The following is a 14,022-nucleotide window of genomic DNA, read 5'->3' as shown; positions in this document are numbered from 1 at the left end:
GGAATGCAAAGTTGTCATATAATCTGAACACAGCTATTAGTTAAGGAGTGCATAAAACGGTTTAACAGCGTATACCGGTCTGAGAGAGATAAGCATCTCAATATACCTCAGTCACTGTAGGCTTAAGATACACATAGTATGGGCATAGTTTTATCTGCAATAGGCCGATTCTGTGAATGTTGTCTGAAACACCGGAGCATTTGCTTCTAGATTGCGTAACAAACTGTAGTCGCAGGAACTAGCCCCTGGAATCCACATATCCACAGCGCCTAGCGCGATCCTCAAATTTATAAGCGTGCCGTACCTACATATGTGAGTCCCTGTGAAATATGGGAGGGTTAAATTGACCATAGTGCATACCTCAATAAATTTATATTTCTATCTGATGACCTATCAGCCAAGATTAATTCCCCAAAAGAATATTTTTCACTTGGTAGTAAGCAAACAAATCTATCTCTAGGTTACTATTTTAACTTTATAAATAGTTAAACATCAAGCAGAGATAAATGTATTCTCGAAATTTATTAAAACTGAAATGTTTTAAGTTTTTTATTTATCTTCGTAAGAAAAAATAAAGAAATTTTGGTCTTCACTATATTTCGTATTCATGTGGGGGGAGTTTAATTTGTCGGCAAAGAAGATAGCGCAAACTGGAAAAGTTAGACGAAATGTCTGTATTTATTTTTTCGTATTGAGTGCTGAGCTATGGAATTATTGAAGGCAAAATAGGATATGTTCACAAATTAAGGAGTAGCTGTTTTATTAATTTCGTATAGGGTCGCTTTTTGGTACAATCAAGACGTTATCCCGTATTTATACTGTATAAATGTTGTTCGTAACCCATTTTAAAGTATCAAATAAATTATTTCATTAAAAAGCAAGCTTAGTTCATATTCTCAACGAAAATAATATTAATATTCGTGAAGTGGTAAACATTTGTATAGTGATTAAATAGCTGCTGGGTTTAGAACTTACCTATGGCATATTGTTTTTTATTTTGTTGGCAACACTTCAAAAGCTTTCACAGAAATAATAGTACTAGCCGTTCTACTTCAACAAACGAAAAGTTTAAATTGTTGGAAAAATACCAGCGCAGCAATTTGCAAAACTTGGTGGATGAATTCGAATGCCCTTCAAGTGACATTGAGGATAGCCGGTATGCTTTTTCTCTAACATTGCTTTACTACGGGTGAATTACAGTTCTCAGTTGTTTCTCTGCTGGTGAATTGAACGGTAGTTCTTTTCATAACTTAACTAATTGAAGTCAATAAGCCAAGTGTAAAAAAGTGAAGATGTCCAAAATCGGTATTAACGGATTCGGTCGCATCGGTCGTCTGGTACTACGTGCCGCTGTCGAGAAAGGTGCCCAAGTTGTTGCGGTCAACGATCCCTTCATCGATGTAAACTACATGGTTTACTTGTTCAAATTCGATTCGACCCATGGTCGTTTCAAGGGCACCGTTGCTGCTGATAACGGAGCACTTGTCGTCAACGGCCAAAAAATCACTGTCTTCAGCGAACGCGACCCAGCCAACATTAACTGGGCTAGCGCTGGTGCTGAATACGTTGTAGAATCGACTGGTGTCTTCACCACAATCGATAAGGCTTCTGCTCACTTCAAGGGTGGTGCCAAGAAGGTAATTATTTCGGCACCATCTGCCGATGCACCAATGTTTGTTTGCGGTGTCAACTTGGACGCCTACAAGCCTGACATGAAGGTCGTATCTAATGCATCTTGCACCACCAACTGTTTGGCACCTTTGGCTAAAGTCATCAACGACAACTTCGGTATTGTTGAAGGTTTGATGACCACTGTACATGCAACCACTGCCACCCAGAAGACCGTTGACGGTCCCTCAGGCAAACTGTGGCGTGATGGACGTGGTGCCGCCCAGAACATCATTCCCGCTTCAACTGGTGCCGCTAAGGCTGTAGGCAAAGTTATCCCTGAATTGAACGGCAAACTGACTGGTATGGCATTCCGTGTCCCAACACCAAATGTCTCAGTTGTCGACTTGACTGTACGTCTTAACAAGCCAGCTACATATGACCAAATCAAGCAAAAGGTTAAGGAAGCTTCAGAGGGCCCAATGAAGGGTATCTTGGACTACACCGATGAAGAGGTAGTATCTACCGATTTCGTCAGTGACACACACTCGTCTGTCTTCGACGCTAAGGCTGGTATTCCCCTGAACGATCAATTCGTTAAGTTGATCTCATGGTATGATAACGAATTCGGCTACTCCAACCGCGTCATCGATCTGATCAAATACATGCAGAGCAAGGACTAAAGTGGATATGAGAACAATTTAAAACAGAAGTATTGCAGCTCGTATGGGTTTAATAAACGTATACACACAATAGATCAGCAGCATTTAATCCCAATAAACGAATTAAAATCCGCTTTACTTCTGTAACAACTGAAAATAAAGTAGTATGCATATGTTTACATCTAATTATCAGATGATCCAACTGAAATTAAATTATCTCTAATAAATGACACGTTAAGTAAAAAGAACCAAATATGATTTTTCCTTCGAAAATTGTGAAACAAATACACATATTAAAATAGAAGGGAGGGATCGAAAGTGGGCATTATAACAGATATTAAACATATTGTTACATTTAGCTCATATTGTTCTGCTTACTTTATTTTAGCACGTAGTTCGTATTATGTAATGCATTGACTATTAAATCATAGGCATTTCTGTGCATATTCAAGTATGTATGTAAGGAAGAAGTAAACGAGATAGTATAGAGAAAAGCAGTGAACCAGGAGAGCGATTCATTTTATCAGCAATAAAGCTCGTGAAATTGTATTTTGGCGAGAGAAATTCGACATATAAAAAGAAATATGAAATAAGAATTGTTGAGAGAAAGTCGTGTCGCAACTAATGTGAAGTTGTCCACCACAATGCACAAAATTATTCATTTTTATCTTGCATCTTCTATATTGTTCTAATGAAAACTTACAGTTTTCTAAAATTATAATCAAATATGTCTATGTACAAATTATCTGATGATATGTTGTAATTCCTGTTATATATAAAATATAATATAAATGTTACAATTGAAATATTAACACTTCTGACGTTTTTACTCAAATAGTGGTCAATAATTGCATTGAGGCTTTGTTGGTAAGAATATAAAGTCTATATTTTCCTATGTACAGGAAAAAAAATTTCAGGTGTACGTAAAAATGTGCAGGTAAAGGTCAATTTTTGGATTCATTGATTACAAAACTTTAATATTTGGTTTATTTTTTTTTTATAATAATGTAGACACACCTCCGGTGTTTATCAACTGTCATATCAAAGATCAAAATATAGTATTTATACGAATGTTAAATATATAAATATTTGTTTTGTATATATTGTACATACATAATTCAACGATTATTTAGCTACATACTAATTTCAATTTTAAACAAAAAGAAGATTGAAAGGGTACGTGAGTACTACTAAAATGCATTTAAACTTGTATATACAGATAGGTATGATGAAATACATAGGACAATATCGAAAGTTAGTATACTTATATAATATTACTACCGTTCATATACATGTATGTATGTATGTATGTAAGTATGTATATAGTCCTTGTGTTGTCTTCGAATATGCGCTTGGTTAATATGTACTTTTATTTAAAATATACATATGTACATATATATGTGCATACAAGGTAGAGGTCAAACCCAGAGGTCAGATATACATACATACATTTAATCTATGTAATAAATCTCATAAATACATATGCACATTTGCTTTCCTTAATGAATTCTCGCTTGTCGAAGGAAAGTGAGAGTTAAAGAAAATTATTTAAATAAAATAAATGTTGTGCGTACATTTGGCAAATGAACAAACAAAAAGCAAAAAATGCCGGCTTCTATATATGTATGTAAGTTGTGTGTATATTAAATACTCGTGCTTCTCGTTATTTGTGTGACCTTGATTTTGTTACACGCTTTATGTGGTATAAAATATTTAAATAGAGACATACCTCCAAATCTACACATGTTTTATGATGTACTTATATCTGCCACAAGATCAAATAGGTCAAATTCGCAAAGAATTTTGTATTTACGTATGTATGTATATTTTTATATAATATATGTATGTACATATGAATGTATGTAAATAAAGTACCGGAATTCATTGTTGTACACATACCTACGTATGTTCATATTATATGACCGTTAAAACAACAACAACAACATATGTATGTAAATAATATATATATACGTATATCTATTGTCGTATATATGCAAATATGTGCATCTACATATATGTATGTATTTCATCATTACTCGTGGGACTTTTTCTCATGACTCATTTCCAGATATTTGGCTATAAAAATGCAGTTCAAAACTAAAGTTGAGTTTTATGCTATTGCAGTTGTTATTAGTTTCGCAATTACCTTCTATATTCGTTTTGAGTTGATTTCTTCGGACTTGGAACACAAGGGGTAGTAGATGTAATTTCCACAACAGCCGGTTCTACGATAGCGAAATCGACTCGGACTTTATTCAAGGTCTGTTATTTCGGTGATCTAACCCTTTGTGAATCAGTAGATACTTAGTAGTAAGATGAGTACTTAGTGTCGTCGTAGGACATATTCTTAAGATTTTCTTAATGTACACTCCCTAATTCCTAATTGTTATAATTCAAAATATATTTTTTTTATAAATTTTAATTTTATGTTCCATAATTAGGTGACAGATGTTACTTTTGCACATCATTCTAATCTGAGTGGTACTTTAAGGGATCGTCTCAGTGTGAAATCTTCGAGAAATCGATTTTTTGTTTCATTATCGGAAAGTATACACTATAATAAACATTCTCTCAATTTTGAAATCGAAATTCAAATTATTACGGTCGCTACAGCGTTTCTTGTAGAAAGGGAACAGAGTGGGGAACATAGCGACTCGCAATCTTCAAACGAGTTTTTCTCAGAATGGTGTTTTTCAAAACGGTTTACACTCTCAAAGGAAGAGTTATGTAGCTACGTATCTAATTCCATTTTGGAGAGAAAATTTAAACGTCATTCGCTATCGCGCTATGAAAGTTTTTAATAATTAGTTAATTTCAGCATTATAAAAAAACGCGAAAATCAGTGATTTTTCAGAGGATCACACTGAGACGATCCCTTATGTGTAGAATCTTCACGCAAATGAGGAAAGATCTTTGAGCGTCATTAACTTGGGAGTTGCCACAAACGATTCTTTACATACATACATATGTCTAAAGCAGCTCACCACTTCCGGTCTTAGACCAAGTATCCTAACAAACATCATATATTCGTTTGAAGGCGAGCTAAAGAAGAAGTGTGATTGGTTTGGGATCCTCCAGTATATAAGTATATTTATTAATCGAAATAATGAAAAGCTCTATTTAAGTGTTAATATAGTTCGAAATTGGAATAGGTCTATATATTTCTAATTTTTTACTTATCGACATTAGGATTTACAAAAATGTCCTATTATTAAGAAAAAGAAATTACATTTAAATTTCATTACAATTTATTATGGAACTGTAGGGGAAGTCATGACCGTATCCTTGTTCATCTTATTATTGCTGGAGTTATCAGTAAGCCTCTCTCCGTCTTCATCAAATCTTACATGCAGGCCGTGTTTAATAAAACGTCCAGCAGCGGCTTTGTCTATCACCGGTCTTATGGTATTGCGCTCATATATTTGCTTATCGCGTACAATAGTTTGACGCACGCGGGAAAGCTCATTTTTTATGCCATGCTGTTAATGGTAAACAAAGTAATTTATAAGATGGTTTTGATAAATATTTACTACCTCATTAGGATCATCTCCTCGTAGCTTAACATGCATCCAATATAGCGAGTTTATTGCATATGCCAGATAATTATCTAGTTTAACTTTTTCTTGTGTTGAAAGTTCTTCGAAATCTTTCAAATCGACGGCCGTGCTAAGGCTTTTTTCGATTTTATCCAAGGCACTTGCAAAATTGTTCACTGTTTTAGTAAACTTATCATCATTCCTCAGCTCGCCAAAATCCATGATTCTATTTCAATTTTTTAAAATATAAATTCCCTACAAAAATATGTAATTCAAAACAAATACTTGGGATATTAACCATAAAATTCTCAGATGATTTCGAACTGTCAACAGTGTTGTGCTGAATTCAGACTTAAGCCCAAACTAGTACCCACGCATTAATATGCATAATCGTAGAAACTCTATATATTGAAATTTATTTAATATTAGATATGGTTAATTATTTCATAAATAAAACGAATTGTGGAAAAACCGCAAGAACTAGTTAGATATACAAATTTCACTACTTAAATTTGTATAATACAGTTTAGTTTAACGTGTTAGTGTTAATTAATTACATACGTTAGGTCTATCCAGCCCTTAAGTATTTGGTATTACTCTAAATTGATTAGGCATCACTGGTAATTTTATCCACATAAGTTTGTTGTATATGAGAGTTTCTTTTATGTGTAATAGCTTGCAGAAAAAGGTTTCTTAAAAACTATTAAAATGGCCAGTAATTTTAATGAGGAAGGTCCAACACGTAAAAATGAGGAATATGAAGGTCCACGAATTAATGGAGTTGCCCAGAAATTTCTTGCGGACCTGAACGAAGAACGAGAACGCTTAGGTAGCGAATTTCCTTTATGTGTTCAGGTCATTGACGAAGGTATACACTGTAAGTAGGGTTATATGCGACCGACTTATAAAAAATTTACAATTTTAGCAATTGAACGAGTGTACACGACTGGTCGAATTCCAGGCACTGAATACTTGGCTGATGTTTATAAACAAAAACCAATGAAGATTACTCAAAAAGTGTTCGTTCCTGTTAAGCAATATCCCAAGGTATATAATATTGCATACTCGAAGAATTTAACATATTTGATACTTTTTTTTTGTTTCAGTTCAACTTTACAGGAAAATTATTGGGACCGAAGGGTAATTCATTAAGACGTTTGCATGAAGAGACGCAGTGTAAAATTATTATAAAAGGCCGTGGTTCAATGCGCGATCGTAATAAGGAAGAAGAACTAAGACAATCAGGCGATCCTCAACATGCGCACCTAAATAGAGATCTCTTCATAGAAATAAGCACTGTAGCAACTCCAGCTGAGGCACATGCACGAATTGCTTACGCTTTAGCTGAAATACGTAAATATCTTGTACCAGATAAAAACGATGAAGTTTCACAAGAACAACTGCGGGAACTTATGGAAATAGATCCAAAATCGGCAGAAACATATTCAAAGTAAGTTTCTATACAATAATTTTCATATGGTAATACTTAAAATAAAAAAAAAATTTTCAGAACGGTGCTTAATAAGTTCTCGACTGGTGAAGGTGCATCTAAATTTTTAAATCTAATTAAGCATCACGGTGCTTCCCCAGAGAGGTAAGTGTAATCGATTTGTAAGAAGATTGTATAATGAAATGGACGCGTGTATATGCTTAATTTGTTGTTTCATCAATGAAATCATCTTTTAGATCAAGACTTCAACAGGTGATTGGTTTGTTTAGTAATATACTCAGTCGCCATTTTAAATCAAATTTTTTTTTTTTTTTTTAAAGACTACGGAATAAATTTCTTGATGTAATTAAAAACTTAACAAAAGTTAACAGTAGAAATGGAATTGCTTGTCTAAGTGTACACATATTCACAATAATTGGGTCTACGAAACCGAACAGTCCATGATTTTTATCCGACAATTTGTTGTCGACTATCCCACAATCTTCAAGAGAGAATTTAATAAATAAATTATTTTCATTTCTTTTTGAAACAGGCTACTCCTTCGAACCTACTTTTATAATTTGTTTAAACTTACTTTTCTCATATTTCAGTTTAGAGGAACAGTATGAAGAAATAATTGAATATCAACCTCGAATCCCAAAGCGTACTATTCCAACTCCATATATAAAAGGTATGTTGTCTACAAATACATATTTCAGAAAATTTTGCTATACTAAGTATTTAGAAAAAAATAATAATATACATATATAAAATGGCGTGGGTATTAATAACAATGCAATATTATTTATTAAACAATCAAAGATAAAAAAATTGAAAATTTCTTATAACTTTGTATATAAAATAATAATTTTGAAGTAATTAAGTAAAAGTTATCCCATCAACAGTGCCTATAAAACGACCACCAACTACTGTTATTGGATCTGGATTTAAGCGTACACGCGAGACTGCAGTCAAACCTTATAAACCAATATATCAAAGTATTATTAGGAAATACAAATAAATTTATGATGATATAAAACCTTTCAGAATCAAATATTGTAATCATAACTAACTACTATTCAAAAAATAATATAAAATTCAAACATAAAATCAATATTATATTAATCACTACATTTTCGCAATAAACTGAATATTGATAAAATTAATGTAATTGTATGTCGTCTAGAATTTGTGTGCAAATAATAATAAAGAACAATACAAGTAATAATAGTTTACATGTTATCTGAATAACTTAACAAAGTTTATAATATTACAAAAAATATTCATATAATACATAATACTCTTACTTCAATCATGTTAATCTGTGTTACTGAAATAAAACAACAAAATTGAATAACTTTCGAAATTGATAAAGCTGTTATATGTATATAAAACGTTTTAAAATATAAAATTGGCTAAATTATAATCTAATAATATGTTAAAACAAAAAATTGTGCGAAACGGAATGTCTCATAATGTAGTTAATAAAATTAGGGACTTGAAAATTCTATAATTTAGTAACATAAGAGCTAGAATAACCATACTCATTTGTATATGTACGAATTTTTGATTATTTATGAAAAATTTGGTTAAAAATATTAACCAGTTTTTTTTTTTTTTTGTATATAGTCAATATGGTAAAAGTTGCACGATAGCCAACATAGGATTTAATATGAGAGTATATAATGAAAAAATATAGTAATAGTAGGGTGTTGTGGCGCAGTAAGTTCCTAAACCACCTATAAGAACGAAGGAATCCATCTTAAATGATCAACAAGTTTTACGAATGTAATCGTCCTGTCTAACGTCATTGATGAACAAAACTCGGACAAATCAAGTTTTGAGATACAGCTCAACGAGATAATGGAACAATACAATAACAAACATAAAAACTTTATTCGATTTACTTTTGTGCGAATCCAGAATGGTAAAGTACGTAATTATTTGACAGTTTCCAACAAAAGTTCTTTGAATGGTAATATTTTTAAGTTTTGTTTGTTTGTTCTATTTAAACCACAAGAAAAAAGTATTTATAAAGTTTGCATTAAGTTCAGATTTTAGTAACGAATATTATAGGGTTGGGATCATGTTAAAGTGTATCGGATATTCTCTATTTTATAGAATGATGATGAATCCCTGTGGAAAATTCGTTTGAAACTATTTTGAAGTTTCATCTTCACAGCGTACTTTCCTAACTACATAATCTTGTTTGTGAACATATAATTTCATTAAAAGTAGTTGCAAATTTTAATTTCAGTTGTGTAATTATTACTTTTGTACAGTTAGTTCAACTGCGATATCTAAAATTTATATTTAAATCATTATAAAATGGTTAAAATCGGTTGATAAAAATTTTAGAGACAGAAATCATATCTCATATTTTTTCTAATTTAAAATAGAATTGGGAGCATCAATACATGCCCGACGCTGTTATGTATCACAATTTGAATGCACCTCTCAGCTGAATCCCAGTTGAATAGAGTTAACAATTTGGATCTTATCCTTATGAAGAAAAAGAACCTACTTGGATAAATAATCAACAAGGCGAATGTTAAACAAGATCATCTGGTCATATGTTACAAAAACTTGAAGAGCATATAAGCAATGAGTATATGTATGTGTTAACATATCGAACTTGGACCTGCGTAGTTCTTGTCAAGTGTCCTACTAAATCTTGAAACTGTGAATCAAAATTATGATGTATATGAATATGAATAAATCATATCTCAATTTGTGTTAAAAATCGTATTTATTCGATTATTCTAATAAATGTATTCGCGAAGACATAAGTGTGTCAAAAAGTTAATACCGAAAAGAGAGGAAAATGTAATTTTTGAAATGTTAAAGCAAAATTATTTCTTCAGGACAACTCCTTTTACCTTAACTTCAAATAATTATAACTATCATTAAAAACTTCCACTTTTCATTCGGAAATCGGAATATAAATTGGAAACATCGGAAAGGATCTATAAATAAGTTGGAAGTTCAATTTCCATGAAAAATTCTACCCCACGGAAATAATTTGATTACTTATACTGGCAGCACTGAAACACATATGTATTGCGCGCAAGAAGAAGAAATGTAAACAAATCATTTATAAGAAACAGACATTAACGTAAAAAAATATTAAAATCATGAGAGCAAAAATCTTTTTTTTTAACACTTTGTATTAAGTGTGGTAACAATATGTACCCCTTATTGAAGGCCGAGAACTTCTTCTATTAACTGGGGCAAAGTACTGCCAAATTAAATAAACAAATGCTTAAAATTGTGAACACCACCATATCTAACAACATTCATTTACATATACATATTTAGAATAAATCTGACGGGTGTTTAACCATACATATGTTTAGATTTTTTTGATAACTTTTTAGAAATTTTCAATATGTACTTTTTGTGAATTTAAAAATGTTTAAAGAAAAGTTTAAATACTACAAACGAAAATCACCTGTTCCAGATTTTGGCTCTGTTATAGATCTTGATAAAAATCTCCAAGAATTTGCCGCACATGTAAATTAACTTTATTTTATGAGTGCTATTTTGAGTAGCTTAAACTAAAAATATTAATATTTATGCAATTCTTTAATTTAGGTACACCAAGTGGACTTAACCCACATACAAGATGTGGATGAACAGTTTCCAGGTCTGGAACCTATAAACAAGTGGCTCTGTTATACTCTTAACTCCTCAGGTGCTATTGTAATAAGAAATCCATTCACCGTGCAAGGCCAACGTTACTGGATGGCTCGTTGTTTAAAAGACTACCCGCAAACTCCAAATATAAATAATTTAAGTCCACAACTCTTTCCCGTAGAAGTGCTAGATGATTGGTGGCGATCTTTACAACAATGCACTGACATAGATGAAATACGTCGTATGAACATCTCAATGAGGTGGACTACTCTTGGGTACCACCATGATTGGGATTCTAAAAAGTACTCTGAAGAAAAGCGTGGGGAGTTCCCCAAAGATCTTGCCTCATTAAGTGCACACTTTGCTTCGGTTTTAGGATTTAAATTGTATGAAGCACAAGCAGCAATTGTAAATTTTTACCCAATCGGCACAACCCTTTCTGCTCATACAGATCATTCAGAACCTAATCGAACAGCTCCATTGTTCTCTTTTAGGTACCATTCAAAATTAATAGAAATTAACATAAATTATTAATGCAAACCATTGTTTTAGTTTTGGACAAACTGCGATATTTTTAATTGGTGGAAGAACAAAAGAAATGTCTCCATTAGCAGTATATTTACGTAGTGGAGATGTGCTTATTATGTCTGGTGAATCCCGTTTATGCTATCATGCTGTTCCACGTGTAATGAAAGATCGCGAGGAACCCTGGAACAATCTTGTTCATACAGAAAGTTCAATATCAATAAGTTCGCCCAGAAGTAAAAGAGCCCGAATAGATTCTACGCTAGTTGAAAAAGTTAATACATATGGTATAGATTCAACATTATATCAAAAAGTAATTGACGAAGCATTTTGGTTACCATTTAAAAACTACCTTAATTATGCGCGCATCAACATTAACGTGAGACAAGTATTAAATGCTGGTGAAACCAGGTTACCAAGTTTGGATAGTAACACTGAAGATATAAAAAAAACGAATACAAATAGTAATGACTGATAATCTTTTTTTAGTATTACTATACTAATACATGTAAGAGGTGTATGTTACTAGTTTAAATGTAAATACATATTGTATTAAAATAAAGAAAAAGGTGAACATATTTTTCATTCTGATTCCATTTGGAGCATGAAAGTAAAATCATAATTTACGATATCACAACAAATAATAAATTGTGAATTGCTTTCAATAAAAATCTCTAATTGTAGTCATAAATGCAGGAAAAAAGTGACCATAGCTGTTTAATCTATTTCAATTCAAAATTGTTAGTTACAATTAACTCAAAGCGCCACAAACATAAATTATCTGAAAAATTAGTTTTCAAGTAAAATTGTACTCTGTATCAGTTCGAAATCATTGGTAAGTCATATTCCTGTGTTTGCTTTTTATGAAAAACCTGAAAAGATGAGGTGCTCATCAAAAACGGACGTGATAGATGAAGACTATGTGTTGGAACAAGATGACATAGAGCCAGAAAGTCGTACAGATTTACTCCCAAGACAAAAGGCCACAATAAATATCGAATTTTCTTCACCGGAATTCGTTGCTTTGAATTCTATTATAAGGGAAAACAATGAAATATTTAGATATACTTATTTTTTTTTTACCCGAAATGTTTTTTTCTTATGCTACATATTTTTGCAATACAACTAAACTCTGAACTTGCCTGTGTTAATAATGCTTTGCTATTAGTGCTGCGTGTCATTATAACCGACTTGTTGGTAAAATCGTCCTATTAATACAGAGAAATATTAAATCAACCAAAGTTGTTTAGGACTGATCGGGCATAACATACCGTTTTCGGATCGTAAATAAAATAGTCCATGTGTTGTTCTTCAATATTATATCGTTATTGTTATCCTTTTTCCGAATATATGTTGCGATTCTAGTAAAATATAAATTGGAAAGAACAAAATATGTACATAAAATATTTAACTTCACACTAAAGAATTTTTATTTGTCAATCAAGCGAAAAAACACATACATATGTATATCATAGTTGTAATGTTTTCCGGTGCCAAGTGTTCATTTGTTGTTTTTTATAATATTTATTCTTATTAAAATAATTACGATTGTGTACATGTCGAAGAGTATGGCTTTATGTTCATATTCTCAAAAACTTAAAGTTTAAATAATTTCTTTTTTTGATTTTAAATATATAATGGCAATTGTTCAGAATAGTGGCTTTTCTGTAAAAGCAAACGATATTTATTTGGGGTGTATAACGTAACGCCGACAATCAAAATCTCGAAATTTAGAATCCCGACACTCAAAATACCAACAAATCAAAACACCGACAAATCAAAATACCGGCAAATCAAAATACCGACAAATCAAAACACCGACAAATCACAATACCGACGAATTAAGAAAAGGTGGCGTTGTTCGTTCGAGGCCCTGCGGCCTTCGGCCTCCGGCCACGAACACGCTCAGGATCATAACCCTTAGTCGGCAGAATTATCTTTCTGTGCTTCGATAGAAATAAGGGCGGACAAGATAAAACATTTTTCACATGTCGGCATTTTGATTTGTCGGTGTTTTGATTTGTCGGTATTTTGATTTGGCTGCATATTTAAATTTTGTCGGTTTTTTGATGTGTCGGCATTTTGAATTTCGATATTATGAGTGTATCCCATTTATTTGTTTTAATGAAAAAATTTAATTTTTACGAAGTTAAATATATACTTTTATTCGTTCATTTACACGTTTTTATTTATGTTTTTATCGGATATATAACGTAATACCGACAATCAAAATGCCTTGTCGGACAGAAGAAATTTTAAAATAAGGCACTTCTACAATAAATAAAAAAATATTTAATATGGTTTCTTGATCCCAAAGTAGAAAACACCACTAAACGAATGTTAAATTTCTGAATTTAGGTTAGGTTGAGTAATTAAAAACAAAAAAAGACTATGTGTAGATGGCTGTATACCATGACTATAAGGCCTATTGTCACTTATGGAGCGGTTGCTTGAGCTTCAGGGGCAATGCGCACATGCCCCACTGCAAGGGGATTGACTTCACAAACGGCAGCAAGACAGGGTGTAAAGACTCCACGCTTGGTATACTGCTGAGAGACAGTACTATCCAGTGGTACAATGACGGCTCGAAAACACTGGAAGGCATTGGAACAGGCATTGCGAGACC

At 32.3% G+C, this 14,022-nt stretch overlaps 5 protein-coding genes across 10 annotated transcripts; 3 read left to right on the top strand and 2 right to left on the bottom strand.

Annotated features, from left to right (window-relative positions):
- The first annotated feature begins 1,196 nt into the window (after positions 1-1,196).
- On the top strand, positions 1,197-2,523 carry LOC126759452 (glyceraldehyde-3-phosphate dehydrogenase). The gene has a single exon (XM_050474269.1). The coding sequence runs from the start codon at positions 1,293-1,295 to the stop codon at positions 2,289-2,291; it is 999 nt and encodes a 332-aa protein (XP_050330226.1). The 5' UTR covers positions 1,197-1,292; the 3' UTR covers positions 2,292-2,523.
- Positions 2,524-5,389: 2,866 nt separating this feature from the next.
- LOC126759480 (nuclear nucleic acid-binding protein C1D) lies at positions 5,390-6,140 on the bottom strand. Its single transcript, XM_050474314.1, has 2 exons — positions 5,804-6,140; positions 5,390-5,749 (listed from the first exon to the last, which is right to left on the bottom strand). The coding sequence occupies exons 1-2, from the start codon at positions 6,026-6,028 to the stop codon at positions 5,522-5,524; spliced, it is 453 nt and encodes a 150-aa protein (XP_050330271.1). The 5' UTR covers positions 6,029-6,140; the 3' UTR covers positions 5,390-5,521.
- A 297-nt stretch (positions 6,141-6,437) lies between these two features.
- On the top strand, positions 6,438-9,983 carry LOC126759450 (KH domain-containing, RNA-binding, signal transduction-associated protein 3-like). 5 transcript variants are annotated; one of them, XR_007666996.1, is made up of 7 exons: positions 6,482-6,674; positions 6,732-6,853; positions 6,913-7,256; positions 7,317-7,400; positions 7,847-7,926; positions 8,865-9,167; positions 9,635-9,728. XR_007666996.1 is itself a non-coding variant. In XM_050474267.1 (6 exons), the coding sequence occupies exons 1-6, from the start codon at positions 6,515-6,517 to the stop codon at positions 8,254-8,256; spliced, it is 921 nt and encodes a 306-aa protein (XP_050330224.1). In that variant the 5' UTR covers positions 6,438-6,514; the 3' UTR covers positions 8,257-8,401. The 5 variants fall into 5 exon arrangements, 4 of the variants coding, with proteins under 4 accessions (XP_050330224.1, XP_050330223.1, XP_050330225.1 ...); XM_050474267.1 differs by lacking the exons at positions 8,865-9,167; positions 9,635-9,728 and adding an exon at positions 8,126-8,401 and having other exon boundaries at positions 6,438-6,674; XM_050474266.1 differs by lacking the exon at positions 8,865-9,167 and having other exon boundaries at positions 9,635-9,983.
- A 104-nt stretch (positions 9,984-10,087) lies between these two features.
- Positions 10,088-11,974, top strand: LOC126759447 (nucleic acid dioxygenase ALKBH1). Its single transcript, XM_050474263.1, has 3 exons — positions 10,088-10,748; positions 10,830-11,365; positions 11,424-11,974. The coding sequence occupies exons 1-3, from the start codon at positions 10,647-10,649 to the stop codon at positions 11,869-11,871; spliced, it is 1,086 nt and encodes a 361-aa protein (XP_050330220.1). The 5' UTR covers positions 10,088-10,646; the 3' UTR covers positions 11,872-11,974.
- Positions 11,975-12,020: 46 nt separating this feature from the next.
- Positions 12,021-13,068, bottom strand: LOC126759491 (uncharacterized). 2 transcript variants are annotated; one of them, XM_050474327.1, is made up of 4 exons: positions 12,857-13,068; positions 12,668-12,757; positions 12,539-12,604; positions 12,021-12,427 (listed from the first exon to the last, which is right to left on the bottom strand). In XM_050474327.1, exons 2-4 carry the CDS (start codon positions 12,695-12,697, stop codon positions 12,215-12,217), a joined length of 309 nt encoding a protein of 102 aa, XP_050330284.1. In that variant the 5' UTR covers positions 12,698-12,757; positions 12,857-13,068; the 3' UTR covers positions 12,021-12,214. The 2 variants fall into 2 exon arrangements, with proteins under 2 accessions (XP_050330284.1, XP_050330283.1); XM_050474326.1 differs by lacking the exon at positions 12,857-13,068 and having other exon boundaries at positions 12,668-12,836.
- Positions 13,069-14,022: the final 954 nt, after the last annotated feature.

This window comes from Bactrocera neohumeralis, chromosome 5 (assembly GCF_024586455.1).
Source record: "Bactrocera neohumeralis isolate Rockhampton chromosome 5, APGP_CSIRO_Bneo_wtdbg2-racon-allhic-juicebox.fasta_v2, whole genome shotgun sequence".
Classification (NCBI taxonomy): Eukaryota; Metazoa; Arthropoda; class Insecta; order Diptera; family Tephritidae; genus Bactrocera; species Bactrocera neohumeralis.
The sequence above is the reverse complement of the archived record's forward strand: the minus strand, read 5'-3'. Positions and strand labels throughout refer to the sequence as shown.

Bases quoted from the DNA above. Each gene is read 5' to 3' on its own strand.
- LOC126759452 (XM_050474269.1), top strand. From the start codon at position 1,293: ATGTCCAAAATCGGTATTAACGGATTCGGTCGCATCGGTCGTCTGGTA.
- LOC126759480 (XM_050474314.1), bottom strand. From the start codon at position 6,028: ATGGATTTTGGCGAGCTGAGGAATGATGATAAGTTTACTAAAACAGTG. The intron at 5,750-5,803 runs GTAGTAAATATT...TACCATTAACAG, and splicing joins GAGGAGATGATCCTAATGAG to CATGGCATAAAAAATGAGCT.
- LOC126759450 (XM_050474267.1), top strand. From the start codon at position 6,515: ATGGCCAGTAATTTTAATGAGGAAGGTCCAACACGTAAAAATGAGGAA. The intron at 7,257-7,316 runs GTAAGTTTCTAT...AAAAATTTTCAG, and splicing joins TCGGCAGAAACATATTCAAA to AACGGTGCTTAATAAGTTCT. The intron at 7,927-8,125 runs GTATGTTGTCTA...ATTAAGTAAAAG, and splicing joins TCCAACTCCATATATAAAAG to TTATCCCATCAACAGTGCCT.
- LOC126759447 (XM_050474263.1), top strand. From the start codon at position 10,647: ATGTTTAAAGAAAAGTTTAAATACTACAAACGAAAATCACCTGTTCCA. The intron at 10,749-10,829 runs GTAAATTAACTT...TCTTTAATTTAG, and splicing joins TCCAAGAATTTGCCGCACAT to GTACACCAAGTGGACTTAAC. The intron at 11,366-11,423 runs GTACCATTCAAA...CCATTGTTTTAG, and splicing joins GCTCCATTGTTCTCTTTTAG to TTTTGGACAAACTGCGATAT.
- LOC126759491 (XM_050474327.1), bottom strand. From the start codon at position 12,697: ATGGACTATTTTATTTACGATCCGAAAACG. The intron at 12,605-12,667 runs GTATGTTATGCC...CTGTATTAATAG, and splicing joins TTATTTACGATCCGAAAACG to GACGATTTTACCAACAAGTC. The intron at 12,428-12,538 runs GCAAGTTCAGAG...CCCTTATAATAG, and splicing joins GCAAAGCATTATTAACACAG to AATTCAAAGCAACGAATTCC.